The 23392-nt window shown below is 31.9% G+C and overlaps 1 protein-coding gene across 6 annotated transcripts in view; it reads right to left on the minus strand.

Annotated features, from left to right (window-relative positions):
• Positions 1–23392, minus strand: part of Cnot2 (CCR4-NOT transcription complex subunit 2) — a 65836-nt gene that overhangs the window by 33594 nt on the left and 8850 nt on the right. For 3 of the 6 annotated variants that reach the window (XM_015483012.2, XM_015483017.2, XM_048805154.1), the window contains one exon: positions 9562–9684. In XM_015483012.2, coding sequence (XP_015338498.1) covers positions 9562–9684 — 123 coding nt within the window. Of the gene's footprint in view, positions 1–9561; positions 9685–17090; positions 17188–19135; positions 19359–23392 lie in introns of those variants that run through there. The other 3 variants (XM_048805143.1, XM_015483016.2, XM_015483015.2) reach the window with 3 other exon arrangements.

Here is a 23392-nt window from a genome sequence, read left to right on the forward strand (position 1 = left end):
GAGAATAAGGTCAGTGAGAAAACAATAAGAAATAGTGGTGGCTGGATAACAGGATAATTAGAAAAGGAGACAAAGCTCACCCAAATGGGGAATATAAGAATGGGAAAAATACAAGAAAATTGGGATCAGAGTGCAAACAGTCCTCATAAATGTTATACAAAGATGGTTACTAAGGATGACAATAAAGAGAAAAATAATATTAAGCAAGGAAATTACATGATCAAAATGAACTTTGGGAAGATAAATCCTAGAACAGAAACAGAAATGGAAACAGTGAGATATCAAACTAGAACAGCAGAGTAGGACTACAAACAAAATATTCAGACAGCAGAATTAATGGTACTTTACATCCTAAAAAGGTGGTGAGAGGAGACTCAAAAAAAAAGAGAGAACTATGTACAGGGACTGCTGTGCTGTGGTTTCCAGGGAAGGAAAATTATGATGACATTGACCACAGTTAAGAAAACCCATTTAAACAATGAAGTTTATAATACACAGTTCATGTTATTTTCATATCAAAATACTTAAGCTGTTTTAATTATTCTAGATTAGCTCACAAAACTTTTTATGCAATAGTAGTTGTAAACTGGTAATGCACATCAGACTTTCCAGGGGCAGGGCTGAATTACATACCATTCCAAAAACAGCACTATTTATAATACAGGAATCAATTTTCTATTAAAGTATCAAACCTTATAAATATTTCTTCTCAAATCCAGAGGCTGTACAATCTAGACAATTACACTATCATGCAAACTATATATTTTTAATAACCAAATAGATCAAAATATGTGAGATCAAATTATTCTTAGGTGTTATAATTATTATCATAATATTAACTAGAAATATTAAGCATATTAAAGATTCACTTCCAAATGCAAGAACAAGATTCAAAGGAGACACATAATATATAGCAAAGCTTTAGTTGGTGACACAGGAAAAAGATACATATAAAATGCTTAAAAATTATGCCTTTGTTATCATTATCAGCTATTAGGTTTCAAATACAATGGTGAAAATGCATGACATAAAGTGAACATTTTCAAATGAACAACTTAAAACATTACTGTTTTCAAAAGTTTATGCCTACTGAATACTTAAACTTTAAAGAACATTTAGTCTACTTTCTCATGAAGGTTACAGATGCACAAATGTGTTAAAAGTGTGCCAAGAGATCAGCCCTCTCGGCATGGAAGGACAGAGGTAAGGAGTAAGGCGCAACATGAAGGTAGAGTAGTTGTGGTTCAGTTACTTGAGATCAAGAGTAGTAGGGTGACCCATTTACTGTAGTGCATAATATTAAATATCATTTTCTTTATTCTACTACATGAAGGCTTATAAACAGTACATTCCAGGAATATGAAAGTAGTTTAAAGAGTTTATAACCTTCAACACTTCCACATAGAATAAGTGATGATTAGCTATATAGATGTTAAAATTAGTGCCTTATAATGTGTCAAAAATGCAAAATCATAAAATCTATTCCTAATAGTATATATTTTTAGATGCTGAAAGTTTATTTCATGAAATAAATCAGTGCTAAAAATGGAGGAATCAAAGAATGTGAACAGAACAGGAATGCTATTGATGAAAGCAACAAAAATGCACAAGAAATGTACTCTGACAGAGCAATGATTACTGTTAACAGACATCAGAAAAATTATATTTATTTTTAAATGTTGAAATTTAATGATAAAAGGTGCATTTCTGACAAAAATACAAAACCTTAGGACAAGAGACATTACAATAGCTAATGCAGCATAAACAGAGAAAGCCCAGAGTTAGAGTTGGAGTTGGGGTTTGAATCCTGGTTCTGCCACTTAACCTATGAAACAGCTGAAGCTCAGTTTCCTTCCTATAAGATGAAATAACACTACCAATCTCATAGAATTGAGTGTAGATTAAATGAGATAAGATACAGCACACTGTAAGTGCTCAACAATTGTAACAGCAGCTGCTAATAATCTAATCTTCCTCTCAGTGCAAGACATTGTTTCTCGGACAGAGGGGCATCAGACTGGGAAATTTATTAAGTAACACCCTAAATTTATATAGCTTTTTGCCAAGGAGCTAAACTAAGAAGTTTACTTCACAAATTTCAGATAAAAGAAGATGCAGAACTTGTGTTTTTTTAAGAGAAGCTAAAGGTAAACAGAAGAGTAAATGTCACATAATCACTAGAATGATGAAACCAACAAGTTGTTATTGTGTTCTCAGTCTAAAACTATCATAATAATTATACATCTTCCATAACTCTCAAGAAATCTATAATATACACTGCAATGAAAATAATAAAAACCGAGAAACAAAAAGAACTAATATAATGTGATTCTAATTACTTATTTTCCTGATCCAAAGAACTCCTTTATCTTTTAACATAGGAAATCAATAAAACAGAATTACATTTAAAAATTATTTGCATTATTAATAGATAGAACTCTGACATTCATGACCAAATAGTTTCAATTTTTGTTTAAAAATTGTAAAAACTTAGTAACAGGCAAATTTGGTTCCTACCAGATCTCCATAGCAACAAAGTATTAAGTCTTCTACCTCCCGTATTCTTCCTAATAGGGACCACTTCTCAAAAATTACTCCCTCTCTCTGACAAATTTACATCCAACCATAAAACCTATTTTAAAAAACACTAAATAAATTTGGTCAAGAAATTATATCCTTTGGGCTTCAAATCACAACAAAATTTTGTTAAATAAAAATTCCCTGACAACAAAAAATTTAAAAATGAAATAATTTTTCAAATAATCTTTTAAAAATTCATTGTATGATACAGTTAAATGTATGGTGATAACAAATTCTTATAATTATGTTGTCACTCCATAAAAAACATGATTTTTTTTAAACTACATCTTATTTACACACACACACAAACACACATACTCACACAAAGAAACAAAACAAGGGTGTATGCATACAGAATCCTACATCTAGAAAGAATTCAAACTGGTTTTTTTTTTTGGTACTGGGGACTGAACTCAGGGACACTCAACCACTGAGCCACATCCCCAGCTCAATTTTGTATTTTACTTAGAGACAAAGTCTCACTGAGTTATTTAGCGCCTTGCTTTTTGCTGAGGCTGGCTTTGAACTCATGAATCTCCTGTCTCAGCCTCCCAAGCCGCTGGGATTACAGGCATGCGTCACTTACTACACACCTGTCTAGATTTCAAACATTTTTAAAATAGGATCATTTAAAAAATGAAATCTAGCACACAGGCATAGAAAGAAAGACTGAGAAGATAACACATCAAAAAGAAGAAAGGAGCAAGAGAGGGTTAGAGGCAGGAAAAAAAATACTAAGGTACAGAACCTGACAGTTTATGAATTAGATATAATAAAATGAGTTTACTAGTTCAAGAAATTTTCCTTAAAATACTTCTATGTTTACATATAAAGAATATTTGTAAAAATAGTGAAATCATCAATGTAATTAATTCCTTAGTATTAAACAATTAATACTAAAAATTTTTACTAAAAAAATATGCTTATGAACATCTTTTTATTGTATTGCCTGAATTCCAGGCTAGAACCAAAGTACAGTTTTATGGAAAGACAAATAATTGGTTTAAATATTTACATTTTAAAGGCATTTAAAATGCATTGTTTTTAACAAAGTCTATTAATTACACTTCCAAAGTAGTCGCCTCAATGTTCTCTCAAAAATGCTGGCTTAGTCTTTCACTTCAAAAAAATTTTTTTGAAAAGAAATCCTCACTAGTATAGACTTAGTGTTATTATGTCAAATTTCCAAAAACAAACAAACAAACAAAAATACCCTCAAAGATTTTGAATTTTGAATCATTACAGATTTCATGCATCTGAACTAGGGATATTTAACCAAAGTCTAGGCAAGTTAATTTGAAATCTGAAACTTTTCTAATCTGAAGCACTCTGGATAAAGCACACTCAACTCATATCATAGATAATGCTTACTGTTTAGATGATGAGAATGATGAGGATGACAACACACACAACTGAGCTTTTTTTTTTGTGATTCCTTTGTAGATACACTGAAATTGTATCTACACTGATTGCATATATTTTATCAGGGTTTTATCTTTAAAATAATGAGTCTAAAGAGTATGTGAATGTCAATGAGTTTAATGGGTTTTGGAAGTTCCCCTCAAATGATTTAATATTTAATTCCAATTTTTTTCGAGCATACTCTAAAAAATGCTGGCTATTAATTACACTTAATTTTTATGAGATCATCATTGCCATATAAAAATCTGACATTTACAAGTAAATCATACTTTCTTTTAAAAGTTTACAAGATGATTTTTGAGATTTTTTCATAATCCCATCTGCAAATGGTAACTGCTACTTTTCATTATCCATTCCCTTCTTCTCTTTAACACTGAGAGTCTCCTATTTCCTAAATATTATAGATTCTAAGTACATGGCAGTAATTGAAGTCTCTGTCACTGGTAAGCTTAAAATTTAGTAAACAGGACAATAAACATGTACTTTCAGGTAGTGATACTTGATGTATCTTATCTCTCCCTGTGTCTGTCTCTCTTTCTCTCTCTCTCTCTCTCTCTCTCACACACACACACACACACACACACACACACACATGAGTTTGAACCCAGGGCCTTGGGCCTTGAGCCTGCTAGGTAAGTGCTTACTGAGCTACACGCCTAGACCCTGCTCTGATTTTTTTTTTTAATGCAAAAATAATTTAGAGGATAGTGATTATAGTATATACAATGCCATCTATGAAAAGGGAAGTCAAGGGAAGGCTTCTTGGGTATGATAATTCTAGTAAGGAGTTGGATATAATGAAAGAAAAAGCCTCAGGAAATTCTGGGGGAAAATAAGTTGACAAGAAGATCACCTATAGGTAAAGATTTAATCAGCCTAACTCCTATACACAAACACTAATCATGAGGATGATGATAATGAGTGACAAAAGGTATGCTTATACTAGATTTTATACTAGATTTTAACAAACTATTCATTATAATTGGCATGAGAGAAACCTTTATTGTTATAACTGTTATAGGTTAACAATGAAAGCTAGGTATGAATTCAAAATGATTTGGCAGAATTAGTACACAGTCTACTCCTTCTAGTTTTAAGAGCTTTTTAAAAGTAAGAAATATGTGTCACATCTCATTTGTCTTTTCACCATACATTAAAACAAAAGAGATTCCCACAAGTTTGTGCTTCTCAAATGGTTATGCTTAAGAATCATCGAAATGTGTAACATTTTACAAAGATTCATAAACTAGAAAAAATGTGTAAGCAGTAAAATTGCAAATATATATATTTTTAAAATTCTACAAGTTGGTTGGATTTTATTTTTATAAAGATTTCAAAAAGACAATAACTATAACAAGGAAAATATGCTCATATATGCCTATGATTAACTTAATCTGGTTAAACTATTGTAACAACATCTGTATTATGTATAACATCACTTTTATATTTCAAAATATCAAATAGAGCATTCTATATATAAAGTCACATAAATGTACAGGCACCTCATAAAAGGTCTTTATTATCAAAGGAGGAGCTCTAAAAAAATTACTTACCAATTTAACTAGCACACAATATCAGAGAGAATACTTTCCTAAATGCCTCTACAGTCATACAGATGAAGCAGCAATAGTTAGCTTTTATGCTATATGAACAGGGTAAATCAGAAATTTTGATTTTTAACTATTAAACATTTTTAAGTGTATATAGTTCAATGACATTAAGATACTGATTTTAATCACTTCTGCAGACATCAGAATAAGATATTTATTGAATGAGTTCTACTTAAAGAAATATTAACTCAAACCACTGCTTCAGCCCGTTCAAAAACTTCACAATAAAGTCTATTATTAACATCTCATTAAACTGGCTTGAAGATTCACTCAACCACTAAGCAGTTTTTTTTTTTTTTAAATTACAATTAAAAATACTTTTTACTTACAAAAAGAAAAAATAATAAAATTGTCCAATTTATTTGGTATGTTAAAATATTTTTCTTTATAAGCTTTTATAAAGAATGAAAATAATCATTATTTGCAGATACTTTACCTAGAAAATCAAACAGAATCAAATGAAATGTTATTAATAATATTAAGAGCAATATTAATCATTTCTTCATCTTAAAGTTTTACATATAATTATCCATTCAGTCCTTACAACAACCCATGAGTCACCTACTATTGTTCCGATTGTAGAAATGAGAAAACAGATAAAACAGAAATCGAGTAACTTTCGCTACTAAACATAGCCAGTAAATCATAAAGCTGAGATAGAAACTTATATAGTAGGGACTTCCGAGTCCCACATTTCCAATAGCTTAAAAAAAAAAAAAAACTAGTAAGAGTTTTGTAAGGTAGTTGATTATGAAATAAATATTTTTTACAGATTAGTAAAAGTCAATCTGAAAGATGCAATGAAAATGGCAACTATAAAAGCCTATTTTTTTTTTTTTCTTTGGTGGTGCTGTGGATTGAACCCAGAGCCTTGTGCACAAGAGGCAAGCACTCTACCAATTGAGCCCAAAAGCCTACTTTTTAAAAGCCAAAAAGAATAGGATTAAAAGGAGAGATCCTTCTAAGGAAGGTAAACATTGGCATTTATGTGTAGTAGTCAAAAACATTTTTATGGAAAAAAAGGGATGTATAAGACTTTACCTAATATGTTAAAATAGTCTTTAAAGCTGAAGCTACAGCAATTGGAATAGTAGCTCTGACATGGAATCAGTATGATAAATAGACCAAGGGTTTAAAAAAGACCCAAGAACACATAAGACACTAATATATTAAAGGGAATATTTTAATTAGTCATAAGTGAAAGGTTCAGGAGTGGACAAATTACTACCTGTGAGCCAAATCAGTACACGGACAGTTTTTGTAGGATGTATAAACTAAGAATGGGTTTTACAATATAAATGATTATATAATACCTTTGATTTTTTCCCTTAATTCACAAAGCCTAGTTTCTATGTGGTACTGTAAGTAAAGTTTTCTGTCCCATGATATAAAGCATAAATAGTGCTGAGACAACTGGATAACTTCACTAGGGAAAAAATGTTTGAAACCTTACAATACCAGTCCTTAAACCAAAATATTTTTCTTAAACCAAAATATATTTCTAATGGAAATAAGCCGTAGGTGAAGAATTTTTTTAAATTACTAGAAAAAGCTATTAGTAAAGGTCTTTCTAAATATTTTGAAAACAGAAACAGTTTTAGAAAATCCTATGATCCCATAAAGAAACAGAAATATCTGAGGAGACACGTTTAATCTGATTTTATCCATGTATTTGTTAAAACAAAACTTTAATTTAAAAGAAGAAAATGAGCAAAAAAGATTGAGGGATCACGTTGAAATCAAATGAAAAAATATCTGAATATTATAAATACCATAAACTAAATTAAAGGTGAAAAATACAGAAAAATATTTTTGTATCAAATGACAAGAGGTTATTAACCCTAATATGTGGAAAGTAATAACAAGACTCATTATCAACAGCAAAAAAGGAAATGATAGATAACCCACACAAAGAAATATCAATGGCCAATAACTATAAGAAAAAGACAACCATGTGTTCATGTGTGTTTGTGCGTAAAATTAGTGACATTAATCTACATTAAAACAATAAACTTATTTTCTCTATTAGCAAATAAAAGGTAATAGTTGTATTAAAGGAATGAACAGTGGCAATGAGAGTAAAAATAAGTACAAAATTTCTGGTGGAAAATGTCAGTATGTTCTAGAAATTTTAAAAACTATAAAATTTTTAATGAAGATATTTGAAGTATAAAATCAAAATTCTAGAAATTATTCCTGGTAAGAATGAGTAATTTTAATTTTATTCTTCTCATCTGTACTTTCACAAATTTGTAGTTTCCCTGTCTTTATCAATAAGAAAAAAAGTAACAGTATCAGCAGCAATTTATGAGGTAGCTACTATGTTGTTATCACCACTTTATAGATGAAGAAACTGATGCTTGAAGAAATTCTTGTTAACAGGCAATCAGGAATCAAACACGTGTGTATTGCTTTAGAATCCAAGTTGTTAATTGGTATGTCATAGTACCTTATTAATAAGGTTAAAAATCAAGTTTCATAGAGTAAACCAGGATGAGTAACTTCTGTGAAAATCAACATGATTGAAATGATAACCAAAATATTTGAGTATAAATGTGAGTGCATGTACTAATTCTGATTTTAGAACTCACACAAATGCAGTGTTTCTGCTTTCTAGAAGACAGGCATTTCTCTGAAATTTACCTTCTACACATGCTCTATTTTAGATTTCTGTTTGAAAGCTTCATATCTTCCTAATTTAAAATAAATGCTTTTTAATCTATAGAATTTTACTACCATTTTTCTATCAAACTTAAATCTCACTAAACCATCACAATAATACACAAGTCATAGCTTCACAGTTTCTGCAATACTATCAAATATACATCCCCAATTTTAATCTACAAAGTCAACATTTAAACATAGACATATGTGTAAATAATAATTCAAATATAATTTATATCAAATAATAAATAACTAGAGTAAGAAAACAGCAAGCAGAATATTAGATGATATTCTTCCATAAGCTATTAAAGTGCACACTAATTATTAACCAAGCCACCAAACACATAATTTGAAAAGAGTCCTAATAAAGCAATTGATCAGTTTCCAAAATGACAATTTAAAAAAACAGAATTAAAAACAACAACAACAAAAAACTAAAATCCTATCTGAAACCTAGGTCAAGCTAATTTGTGAAATTCTAAAATGACAGTTATTTACTAGTAATAGATTTTAAAGAAAATGAGCATCACTGTTACAAATCGTAGAACATTATAAGTGCTTTAAACTAGTAAAAATCTCATTAGTTTAATAGAGGAGACTGTCACATAGAATATTAGGAACATCAAATATGTAAAGTTTTGAAAGAGGAAAAGGATTGGATAGGTAAAAAGTATAAGACAACTGCAACTAGTATGACATAGGTATAAATTAAAACTTAAAATGACTTAATATAATTCAAAATTTTATTTTTAAAAATTTTACCCATTTGCTAATTATGATTTCACTGTATTCTAAACCCCGTAATGGGATTATGTCTCTATCTCATCTACTATATCCTGAATGCAGTGTGTCAAACATTTTTATCCCCAAGGATGAAGAGAGAAAAAAATACTCTATTAAGGTATAAGCCTAAAGCAGAAAATTGTCCATTTTATGCTTGCCATTTTATCTTCAAATCTATGCAAATCTGTTCTCCATGTGTCCATTAGTTTTAATACAAAAGTTACTTCCCATGTTAAACAAAAAAACAGATGATCTAAAAGTCATACATACAATGTTAACACTAAGTCTTTGAGTACTTCCTACCACACTACTATCATGTCCCAAGGTAAGAACCAAGGGCAATATGTTTCCGGGTTAGAATCAAAGTTACTTGTCTTTGTATCTCCAAAGCCTAGCACTGTGCCTAACACTCAACCACACAGAACCCCGCAGTTTACATGTTGCTTTGCAGGAACCCAGAAACAGACACTGGTGAGTAAATACATGCAAACAATGAACTTACATCTTTTTCTGACCGATGTGGGAACATAGAAGACTGGCTGTAGTACATGTTTTCGTCATGGTAGTCACTGTCGACCCCCTCTACAAACTTCTTTCTTGAAGCACCAAACATGCTGTTTGTCACCTAAACAAAAATATTACTTTTATCAAGAATAGTATTTTGAAAAGTGTCCACAGCTTTACCTTCCAAATTAAGAGAATACTATTGAGATTCTGAAGTAGAACAACTAAGGGCTAAATGGGCTCATGATAAAATCTGACTATAACAACACAGCATTAGACATTTAGTTTTAAGTCCCCAATGTAAAAGATGAATCTTAAAGCCTGTCTCATGCAAGAGTTCTGCTTACTTTTAAGGAATTTAATATCACTCTTGAAAAATAACCCCAAATATAATTTCCCATAGATTCTTTTTAAAAGTTTAAATTCCATCACTCACAATCTTCACATGCATCATTTAACATTAGTGTCTTGTTACTATCTACTTCTAAAATTATGTCTTCCAGAGCATATTATCTTTCCTTACAATCAAAATTTGAGATAGCATTTTTTGAATCAGCATGTAGTGATACACTAGAATTTTATCTTGAGTCACAAGTACCCACCCATAAGCAGGCAATTTTTCCTTCATCATACTGGTATAAATTTTTATCTTTTTTACTGTTTATTCTTGTTTTTTAAAATCATTACCATATCCAACACTAGCAATTTTGAGTCCACACCAAAATTACTAAAATCCGTGCTAATTTTTATTTATTTGGTTATTTTTAAGGTGACCTCTATAAAGTTTCCAAAACTATCAACCAACTTAAGTAAATTATTTTCAGGTCAATATGTCTTCTCCCTGATAGTACTTTGAAATTCAGAGTAAGAAGCTGAAATGCTAGTGATGACGAAAAATTGTAAAGACTTGAATAAAAGGTGACTATATCTTTTCAAAAGTACAAATTTGAAGGGAATCTCACCTCAAATTTGGTATGACTTAAACACTCATTATGGATAAGAGTATCTTCTTCAATTGCAAATAAGACACAAGCAAAAATTCCTTTGTCTTATTTCAAAATGAAACACTCTAGTCACTATTATTTACCAGTAGACATGGTGAACTGACATTCTACAGGCTAAAGACCAAATTTTATGTGCAACTTTGGTGAAATCATCCATGCTATTAAATAATTTCTTTACATTTCAAGTCCTCTATTAAATTTGTAGGAATCCTTCCTAATGGTGTCTCAGAAAAAGCTACTGGGGTACAGATGAATAGCAGTCTAAGGACAATTTAACCATTACTTTGCTATACATCTGGGGACTGTTAATCTTTTTAGGTGTGAAATACAGATATTTTAAAGAATCTATTAATTCATTAGAACATAGGTACTTAATATTTGGGCAGAGGACTCTGGTGACTCTCATGATATATAATTCTGAAGATCATTCCAAACTAGAATCCCACATGGCTATTAAACCTCCTAAGCACTGGGGGTTGGGAGGTGGCGCAAAAAGGGCTCTTTAGTGAGTTTAATTCAAAAAAGAAACAGTAGCAAAAACAAAAAATAATGCTATAGTTTACAAATTAAGACTCAACATACATGAAATTTTAAGAGTTTGATTTGCAAACACCAAGAATACATTTGATTCTCTTTATAGGACCTTTACTCCTGAGCTCTAATTCTAAGAAAGAACACACATGGGAAAATGGCATAAAATATACATAATACAATAAAATTGTAGGTGAATACTAGAGCATATCTCATCAAATTTTACACACATAAATTAGTTCAAATGGATACAAAGTATATTCTTCTTTTGACAACATTTGCATAACTTTACTATTAAAAACAATTATAGACTCTTAGAATGCCAAAATTGAAAGTAACTATATAGAATGAAAAACTTTATGCTTAAAATTGTGTAAAATGCAATGTCTCAAAGGAAAATTCAGAAATGTTCCTCTTTCAGTAATATTGGACTTTTTAAGCACTGTGAGGAGGCAGGAGAGAAGGAAAAAAAGCAGGAGAGGAAGAAAGGAGGGAAACAGAGAGGGAAAATGCAGAAACTCATTTCTGTTTTGTGTGCTTCAATACAGAATTTACGTATCAGTGAGAATGACGATTATTTTTATATTTCTTCAGCAAAATGAGAGATAAGAATAGAATGCTTCCCAAATGTGAGGTTCAGACCAGGGATGGGTTCTGGGATAAGACAAAGATTTCTGATCTATGGCAAAATTAGAAGAAAAAAAATAAAAGTGACAAGTTTTCATAAAGTTATAATTTACTTAATTTTAAAGAGCTGTCCTTTACATAGATGATTTTTTTGGAAAAGAATAGGAAAATATTTTACAATAGCCAGGGATGGTGGAACTGGAAAGAAAACAAGCAGAGAACTAAAGGAACTACAAGGAAAATACCTGTAGGAAGAATATTCAGTTCAGAAGGTAACAGCAAGACCCTTAGTATATGACTCAAGCAGCATGAATTTAGTAATGGTGAATGGTAGGAAATTAAGTCAGAGATACAGGTTAAGAACCAGATCGTTTAGTTCCTTGCAGGTCTGGGGAACTTTGGATTTTACTGTGTGAGACAAGAAATAAGAAGAGATATCTGGAGGCTGTATTTTTAAAACTGACATAATTGGGAGTATGTTTTTAAAAAATGACTCTATTTACACCATGAGGAATGGACTAAGGAGGGAAAAGACTATAAGCAGGAAAATGGGCTAGGAGGATGAAGATGACTTATATTATAGAGGCAGCAGTAGAAGTGGTAAGAAGTGGCTAGGTAAAGGATATACTTTAGAAGAAGAGCCAATTTAAATGATCAAATGTGGCAAATAAAAAGGTATGGTATTCACATTTTCCTCTTGAAAAAGAATAAAGTTTGGTACCTAGAAATCAAATTCTACTGATTTCAAAGGGAATATGTCAATACTACATTGAATTACTGGCTATACATTAAAGTTGATGTGTTAAATGGAGATTTTAGAACTGGTTAAAACTAAGCCAATACACTTGAGTAAAATCCCAGTGGCTTGGGAGGCTGAGGAAGGAGGATTGAGAGCTCAAAGTCAGTCTCGGCAAAATCGAGGCTGCTAAGGAGTTCAGTGAGATCCTATCCCTAAATTAAAAAAAAAAATATATATATATATATATATATACACACACACACACACACACATACACACACACACACACACACACACACACACAAAGCAGAGCTGGGGAATGTGCCTCAGTAGCTATGTGCCCCTGAGTTCAATTCCCAGTACACGCCCCCCCACCCCACCAAAAAATCTAGTTAAAATTAAATAATTTATATTTTCTAATAATTAAATACTTTATACTTCATACTTTCTCTTCAACTAGATATAAAACATTTTAGAATTGTTTCTATGCACAATTTGTCAATTTCGAACAAATGACTTATCAAGGGCTTATAGGTGTAACCTTGTTAACTGACAACCTTCTCTTAACTCTCACACCATATTATAAGGACAAGAAGCAGCAAAAATCGAGATTGTACCAAGAAAGAATGGTAAATGTATATACCAAAAGCAATCTCTCCTAAACCTTTTTTGAACACAGATTTTAAATCTTTAATCAAGACATTTTATCTTCCAAACCCTGATTCTACAAGAACTAAGCAGCATATCCTAAAGCACACAGAAAGATAGCTTATACTAATCCTCTCTACCAGCCTGACTCCACGAAAAGAGCTGGCCTCTGAAAGTGGCGGAGAGAGAATTATGTGGGAGAGCGAAATGAAAGCACTAAATTGGCTGAATTTTCCCAGTATGCTCCCCCCTAGTTATTTAGTTTGGACTAGTTATGAATTCCTAAATTATGGTATTCTTAACATTTAAAAATAGTATTTCAAAGCCAAATGCAGTAAACTAGAATAATAACAGGGGAAAAAAACTGCCAAGCACCAAACTTTAGATAATCTAATCAACAATTTCAGAAAAGACATGTAAAGAGTGGACACTGATACAAGAAAAGAAGAAATGAGAAGAAAAGCCTGGAGCTTTTTAAATTGTTAGAGATATAAAACTAGGACACTTTATAAATGTAACTTGAAAATATATACATGAATATATAAAGACAGACTCAGACTACATCCAAAAAGGGCAGTATTTTAAAATAAATATTCTTCAGCAAGGCCTCTGGAGAGAAACTTTCTCTGAAATTTTGTTATCTGAAACACTATCAAATGTTGGGTGAAGCATGAAATCCTATTCCCTGGAAACCCATCCCGAGGCAGAAGAGTTCTTTCTTAATGGCAAATTTAGGGTGTTTTCTAACTCCCCAGTCTAAACTCAAGGTTTTAGCAGCATACTTTAAAGTGCTGCTAAGCTTTCCTACTTAGAAAGTCTAATTTGGTAAACTGTCAGAAACACTTAAGACTAATTTGCAGAGTGACTTTGTTCTGTTTATCCACCAAGTAGAATTCTTTTTTCATAGATTTCACATTTGTCTGTTTTTGTCATTCTTCCTATCTTGATTTTAGTTTTAGTTCTGGACTAGTATTTTTTAAACTCTTGACTAATGTCCTTTCATATTTCAATAAACATTGTGAGTTTACTACAGAGATTTTGTGAAAATTTGTGTTGATAAAGACAAAGGCTAAATAACAGGCCTAGTCTCGAACAAGTACAAGCTAGGCAGGAGACAAGCCCATAAACAACCAATTACAATGAAAAAATTTCTATCAGTGCTTTGAGAACTCAAATTAAGGGAACATTTAACTCTGAGGAAAACAGAAAGGTGTATTATAAAAAGAAATAAGGTTGGGACAAACCCTTGGTTGATTAAAAAAAAAAAAGTGTGAAGTGGGAGGAGGGAGCAAACTTTGGTAAAAGAGAAAACATATGCAAGGACTCAGAAGTGATAGAAAGTCCACGAAACACCAAAACTTTGAATAAGGCCAACACAAAGGCATGTAGAAGAAAAGTAGGCAAAATCTCAATGCTAAGAGGGCAGACAAGGAAGTCAGTTACAAAAAACTAGATGACAAACAGACTTCTATTAACCCTTTATTGCAACCTTTATAATCTTCAACAATTAACCCAAGTTGATAAAATTCTAAATATTCAATTAAATTATCTGTTTCTTTCTCTATTTGTCATTTACTTGCCATGCCAACAGTCTACAAATAGGTCTTGTGTGTGTGTGTGTGTGTGTGTGTGTTTTGGTACCAGGAATTAAACCCAGGGCTGTTCAACCACTGAGTCACACCCCAAGCCCTTTCTATTTTTTATTTTGATACAGGGGTAAATAGGTCTTTATTAATCTATTCTTTATTCCTCTTACATCTACTCTCTCACATCATCTAAGTGTTGTTTTGTTTTGTTTTTAAGTAAAATTTTCTTATCTTCATGAATCTTCTGATCAAAATTGCCCAATAGCTTTCCCAAATCAACAAACCTTATACTCACTCTGATATCTCTCTTCACAGGTCCCTGAAACCACTAATCTTTGGAACACGCTTAGTTACTGGAACACAAGTTCTTTTTCACTTCAGGGCTTTTGCATCCAGTGATGCTTCTACTTCAAATGCTCTTTCTCTCATTCTTTTTGAAACTTGTACACTAAGTCAGAACTCCTGTTTTACATAGTCACTGAAAATACTTTATCACAACTGTAATTATACAATAAAAATTACTTTATTGGCCATATGCCAGGCAATATTCCAAGTGCTTTAAATTTATTCATGTAATTATCCTAATGCTATGAGGTAAGAAGAACTATTATATCTGTTTTGTAGCAGAGAAAACTAAGGACCGGATAAGTTAGGTAACTTGCCCAAGATTTTATGTATCTGATAATATATACATAAATTAATTAACATTTGTTTTGTGGTGAATGATAGTAAGTAGGGTATGCCACAATCAAGTATTTGTATGTTTGTCAATAAGACAAATAATAAAGAGAATGGTCTGATTGATTCACTACAGGCATGTAAGACAAAAGCCAGTCTCTATAAGACTATCTATTTTAGAGAAATTTTATAATAAAATTATGTTTAAAAGATAGAGTACTATTCCATCAACTAAAAAGTAATTATTGGACTGAGTGAGGTTTAGCTTGGTGGTAGAGCACATGCTTAGCATGTGTGAAGCCCTGGGTTCGAGTCCTGGCATCTCCAAAAAAAAAAAAAAAGTGAGGAAGGCTGCAAGTAAGTGGAAATAAAAATTACATATATCCTATTTTCACATTCTAAAAGAACTAAACACTTTTAAGTACTTTCTAAATATAGTGAGCATAATTTAATTCTCCACTGGAATTAGGATGATTATAAGAAAATTCTAAATTTTGTTATAAAGCTATTAATGTGAATATTTTATTATTAAATATGTTAGATACATCTAGAAACTAGATACATCTGGAAAAGAGAACATATCCCTAATAATAACTTTTTCTTGTGGATTCTCTCTCTAATGTAGGAAGGGGTTTTATTGCTAAAAGGAGTCGCATCATAAAACCAATTTTCTTACAACAATGAAAATTATCTTTCCACTTCTTCAGAGGCACCAAATTTTCCCTTCAAGCTACAAGAGTTTGCACTCACTTTGCATTATAAAGGATAGAGTGCCAACTGCAAGTTATACTTGGCCTGAGAAGAAGGGGAAAAAGTTCTGTTCTCCAAATAGAAATATTTTAGTAACTTATTTTGATTGCTACTATAGAATTTAACTTTTTACTGTCCCTTCCAATTCTATATTCAGTATCAATACTTTCTTATTATACCTGCATAAGTTTTCTCTTGTCTACAAAGTAAGCAGAAACTAATTAAAAATCACAGCAATGTAATAATATTTACCTAACTTTACCAAGAGGTAATAACATTAACATTTCAAACTACTCATGAGGAGCCATAATATCTAACTAGTATTTTCATCATTGCCCAAATTGTATCGAACTAGAATATGCCTATATCAAATCTTATATTCAACCTAAAAATTGTAGGAATTTTTAACACTTTGTAGTAGAATTTTGAGCTGCCTATTCTGATTCACGGTATTTAAATAATTCTTCCTTTAAAAAACTTTAAAAAAAGAAAGGAAGGACAGAAGGAAGGAAATGGATTTAAGAAAAGGAGAAAAAGGGCAACAAATAGCACTGAAAAAAAATCTAGCTTCTTAGAGAACAAAGATCTTAAACACATGGAAATTTTTAGAAAAAGAACAAATGATTTCTCTCTTTTCACATAAGAAGGATATTACTCAAAAGTCTTCCTGGTTCCAGAATATTGTGGAGTCTGATATTTCTAATATGATAAATACATAATGAATATTTCATGACTGCTTAGAATGGACCAAGAAAAGTATTAAGATGCTAAGAGAAATTTTAAATATAGAATTTAATTCACAAAATCAAATAACATAAAAACAAATAAAAGTAATGCATGCCAAAGTTAGAGAAAATGCAGAATGCCCAATAAATAAGCAATAAAAGCCATCTTGAATAATAACAGAAAGCAGTTAACAGGTAGACATACAGGAAACATGACTTTGGAAAAACACAATCATTACTTTGGAGAGTAGGTAAGTATCCTGGTAGAGTCCTCTCCAAGGGTTACAGAAATATTTTATACATTTCTGGAAGGCTCATCCAAGAAAACACGGTGGCCTGTGTCAAAGAGATAGGAGAGGGCGAGGGAGACAGAAAGATAAGAGACATCACTCTTGCTAATACAAAAACTGCAATCTGATGTCTGAAACTGTTTGCTCAAATGATACTCCTTAAAACTATGTACATCATATCCCTTAATATGCACCCCCAAAATTCACAAATCCTCTGAACAGTGTTACCAAAATTCTATAAGTGCTCCCTATCAATCTGATTTTGATCTGGAAGGTTTGTTAACACATGCTTCAACTTGAAAATACAGATTTTGTGGTTTCTCCAAACCAGTAAGACTTATTCAGAATGAAATTTGAATCACCAACATATAAGCTTTAAAAGGTAAGTGCACCATTTTAACAAAGTTATAAACACCAAAAAGTGCTAATCCACAGGGGGAAAAAAATACATAATCATATACCAACTAAATAATCAACTATAACTAGTATTTATAATAAAACAGAAATAAGAGTTGAAAACTAATACTAGAGACTAAAATTAATGTAGTATTTTCTTCTTATATATATTAGAATGCAAAATTATAAAACCCAAGTGGAAGGACATGTAACAGTAGACAAATCTGTAAGTTTAAAATATAAACAAATCCTCTAAGCATAAAGGAAATATTCTAATGATGTACATTTTTTAAATCAATCTTTAAAAGAAGGATCAGTCTTAAAAAAAAAAAAAGGAAAGAAGAGAGATTTAGAATATAGATTTAAAAAATGGATCTACAGTCCACTTTGCTGAGGGTTATATATTTCTACAAGGCTGTCAGTAAAATTTAAAATGCCACAATTTAAAGAGTTAGAAACACGGAACTATTGAGAATTCTATCTTTTGAGGTCCTGTTTCTAAACTCTAAATGCTAGATACTTGGTGTTCCAATCTCATACACTCTGAAGAAATCTTAGTAATCACAGGCCATATTAACAATGTTTTATTTGTGTTCAATTCCAAATGTCTTCTTATATGAACAAAATCTACAAAGCATGACTATAAATTACATGTACTATGAATATAAATTACATGGACTGGATCTTGGAGAGCTAAAAAACTCAATTTTAAAAGCTTTCTGAGAAGCAAGAGCCTCAAATATAGTAACAATAAGTAAGGTAGTGAAGACCCAGTCTATATTACTATAAAATTATTTTTAAAAATCATGACTTCAGGGAAAAAATCTGTAATGCTAGTATTTTTTGTACAGGTAGAAATCAATAAATTCCAGAGCGTTGGCACCCTCCCCCCCTTTTCTCTCTGTCTCTCTCACATAAACAGAGGATTTGGTAAATGTATTCTCTCATTCAACGGGTATTCACTGTACCGTCTGTGTCTTCACTGCATCTATACTAAGTTTTGATAACTTCAAGCCTAGAGATTGATAGACATGCCCCAGTTATCTTGTCAAAACTTAAAAAAAAAAAAAAAAAAAAAAAGATGTCTGAAATATCTATTCCTGTAGAGATTTTAAAACACAGTCACCTAATACCTCTGGAAAAAACACAGCATGTTTAAAGCTAGTAGAAGGAAAATAAAATGCCACCTTCCAGGACCTCATTTTATAAGACAGAATTGTAATCTATGGATTTATGCTTTTCCTAGTTAATTTTCTTAGCTTCTTTTCTGGAACATGAGTTTTCTGGTTCTGTTATACTCTTTTTGTTTGTTTTTTTGTTTTTTAAATCTAACAACCTTTTTCTGTATTATAGTATTAATGGTTTACTCAGTGTAAGTTTTTTTCCTATTGCATATTAACAAAAATTAAAACTATTTCTTGCAGCACTAGATTTTTATATAATAATTTATGAGACAGTTTTATGAAGAAAAATTTTTAAAATACATTATTATTTCTAAACTAACAAGATTGGCTCACTGGTAAAATGGCCCGATATCCACCCTCAAATATTGACAACAGTAGCATTGTTTCCCCCAGCTTTTCCCGCCACATACTTACCTGTGCAACTTCTTTCAACATTTGCTACTCTGGGGATTGGAAAGCTCAGAGCTGGAGGCTGAAGTGAAGAAGGAAAGGTTGGAGGGTGAGCCATGGCACCAGCCCCACACTAGGAGCTCCCCTGAGATATTACAGCAGGGTTGACACCATAGCTCTGAAGTTCAAACTCCAGCAAACGATAAGAAAGGAGTCCAACCAGAACATGATAAACGATGGGATTCTTCTGCTCTTTGAAAAATAAGGAAATCATGCTATAAAGATCTGAATGTCCAGTTTCAACATTATGACTCCCTGTTCACTTCTTATTATTACCCAACCCCGATATCACCTTGCAGACCAATTCAAAGTACTAATAAAAAAAATTTTTTTTAAAGGTGGCTCTCTCTATAAACTTGCACACTTTTTCAAAACACAAGGATAGGCTTACCTGGCCATCATGAAAACGTATTAAGACAACTGTTCAATTATTCTGCCTATCCACTCTTTAAATAGTCTCTTGTTCTCCTAAGTACTCAACATTAAATTTAAGATTTGCATACATTTTAACACCATCATCCAGCAAAAAGCGACCACATAGGATATGTTTTCTAAAAACGGACAAGTGAACTTTTAAAAAAAATAGATAACTTTTTATGAAGTATATTTATTGGGAAGAAATTAATTTCTTAAGTGCTCTACACTGATAAAAACAAAGACCATTCGATAGAGGGGCATTTGAATTAAAGTAAATGATAAAAAAATTCAAAGAAAGGTTTTTAAAATCTGAATATAGGATTTGAATGAAATATCCAAGTTATTCTCCATCACTCTCTGTGGCAGTGATGGGGATCAAATCCAGGGCCTTATACCCACTAAAAAGGTGTTCTACCACTGAGCTACATCCCCCAATCCTAATCAGTTATAAAAACATAAACCTTGTTTAATAATATAAAAAGTAAATATTTTGATTCATAGAAAAACAAATTCTATTATAAATACTAAAACTAATAGATGCTTATTTCAAGACAATATCAACTCAATAGCATAAATAGATATTATCGAAAGTGACATATTATTTTAAAATGTTTATATTTTAAAAATACACTGGTGTACCAGAATCCTGGTTATGTATACGAAGCAGTCAAAATTGAAAAGTATTTTCAGCAAGGAAACATGGGACTTTCTTTTAAAACATGTCTAAACATTTTACCATATAAATCAATTCTCAAAAACATTTATTGAGCATCTACTACCAAAAGTGCTAGATGCTAAATATTACACTTTAGACTTTTACATACTTTATCCATTTGACGTTCAGAATAGTGAAACATCACAAATAAAGGGAAACAGAGGCAAAAACACACTTACAATGGCTTACTGCACCATTACCAATGCCTCAAAGACCCTACTGACCTTACCCTTTGTTACCTCTAATTCTCCCCTTCTCTTACAGTGCTCCAACCACACTGGTTTTCTTGTTGATCATCAAACACGGGGGTATATTCCTGTCTCCAGGTCTCTGTATTTGCTGTATCCTCTAGAAGTATTCTTTCCCTAGACATATACCCATATGGCTTTCTACTCTATCTCACTCACTTCAGGTATCAAGGGAATCATCTCAGTAAGAATTTCCCTGTCTATATTTCCCCGTCTATTTAAAATTAGCCCTTTCACCGACCACTTATATTTAGTGTCATTTCCTTTGTCCTCTCCAACCTGAGACATTTTACTCAAGTACTTCCTTGTCTTTCACAACATCGAGGTCATGTCAAATACATTGTCCCCCAATTGTGATTTGTCTGATGTTTTCCCATAACAAGACTGAAGTTATCCATTTTTAATGGCACGTCACCACACAGGCATGCCCTTCTTACATGCATCATATAAAATCAATAGACTCCAATACGTGAGCACATGATATTAACATTTCTTGTTACAGGTAATGTTACCTGGATGTTGGTTAAGGTGATACATTTGCTAATTTTCTCAACATTGCTATTTTTTTCTCTTTTAAAATAATGTTTTGAAGAAGTACTCTGAGAGCATGCAGTCTATCTGTCGTTAAATTTTTGCCCCCTAATTATAACACTCATCCATGGATATTGCTTGCAACACCTATTACTATGGTATTCTAACGGTGATTTTCTATTTTCCTTATTCCTTCTATATTTTTTAACTGAAATATTTTCCAAAAGTAAATAAATCATCTTTAAACAATCTCATTCTCTTAATTAAAAACACAGCTTTTCAAAGATTGTCTATAACTGGCCCAAAGTGGTAGGTCAGAAGGTGAGAACAATGACTCGAACTCAGGGGTCTTGACTAACAACCACATTTTCCTAGCTTTACCATAGTACATTTATCCTGACATAAAGGATTTAAAATATCATAAGCCACAAGGCTCTCTCCTAGCAATTTCCTTACCTTTTTATACCCTTGAAAACATACTTTCCTATTTTCATTAGCATTTTACTATACTGTGTTCAATTTACTGAGCCAGATTAAATAATAGGTAATATCCTATTCTATGCTGTATAACAGATTTTTTAAATAAGAAATATTAATTAATAAAATTATTACCTTAGATGAGATGATGAATGACCACTGAATTTACAGGCAGGCCTACAAATCTGAGGGAATTTTGAAGGAGGGGATTCAAGTGATATGGTCCAATGTTTTGGCCACTGAATTTATAGGCCTGTAGATTTGAGGAAATCTTAGAAGGAGGGAATTCAAAGTAAATGGTATAATTTTCTGCTTTATTCCAAATGAAATCAGGGCTGTGATGTCTCTATTATAATTCGAACTTTATTTAATGATCTATACTGTTTTCTATTTCTTTCCAAATGACCTTTGGTGCTAAGATCAGGTCTGATATTTTTGTATATTACATAAACAACAGAAAATATCCAAACCTTGACTGAATACTGAACAAAAGCTTTTTCTCTATATTGGAATGTGATTCTCACCTTAAAATTTTATAAAACAAAGTAACTTCCACTTCTAACTAAGAGTAAGAGTAGAACACCCTTCCCCCAAAAGGGAACAAAGATTACTAAACCCTGGTTTTCAGACAGACTGTTTAGAGACTGAAAGAGTTTTCAGGCTGCAATGAAGGGAGAAAAAAGCCTGGGTAGGTGGAGCACAAAAACTTCTATAAATTGAAGAAGTGGAGCTGAGAGTCAGGGTAGTTGAAGGCAGCTAGAGTAAGCCGGCTAGAGAATTAGAATAGAATTACAGACAAAGCACTCTAGAGATTTGGAGAGGGTTTCTGGAGTCTTGAGCCAGAAATTATAATTCTCTCATAATGCATGTACTGCTTAGTACATGCATTGTGAGAGAATTATCTCAAGCTGGCAAAAGAACCGACTCAAAAGAACAGAGGAATCAATCATACAAGTTAACACAGGGCTGAAAATTAGTTAAAGTTACTACCAACTAAAGTAGAAAAACATAATTCACTGGGTACTGGATAAAGTACTTAGAAAAGTACTAGGTCCATATCTGGAGGAAAATTAGTCCTAAACTAAAAACTACTGTGGTTCTATTTAATAAAAGTTTTTTAAAAAGGAAGTCCCAAAAGAATCAAATGCTTTCTAAGTTTCTTAACTACAACTCAATGAAATCTAAAGAACTGTAACAACAGTACAAAACATAAACAACCAATAGAATAAAATTACCAAGGACTGGTACCCAAGCAAAAATAACCAAGCATACAAAGAAGTAATAAAATATAACAGCTAATAGTTAGGAAAAAAATAACAAAAACCCAAAAATCAAGAGAAACAGGCATAGTCTTTAGTGATAGAAATGACACAGATAACAACAAAAGTTTTAATTACATTTCATATACAAAAGTAGACTGGCATCCTGAAAACAGCTTAGTGAACTTGAAAGCATAATAAAAGACTACCCTAGGGCTGGGGATACAGCTCAGTTGGTTGAGTGCCTGCCTTACATGCACAAGGCCCTGGGTTCAATCTCACACCGCCAAAGGAAAAAAAAAGACTACCCTAAATAAAACATGTAGAGAAGCCAGGTGTGGTGGTGCACGCCGGTAATCCAGCAGCTCAGAAGGCTGAGGCAGGAGGATCACAAGTTCAAAGCCAGTCTCAGCAATGGCAAAGGTGTTAAGCAATTCAGTGAGATCCTATATCTAAATAAAAAACAAAATAGAGCTGGGGATGTGGCTCAGTGGTTGAGTGCCCCTGAGTTCAATACCCAGAATCCAACCACCCCCCGCCAAAAAAAAAAAAAAAAAAAAAAAAAAAAAAAAAA

This window comes from Marmota marmota, unplaced genomic scaffold (genome assembly GCF_001458135.2).
Source record: "Marmota marmota marmota unplaced genomic scaffold, marMar, whole genome shotgun sequence".
Taxonomy (NCBI): Eukaryota; Metazoa; Chordata; class Mammalia; order Rodentia; family Sciuridae; genus Marmota; species Marmota marmota.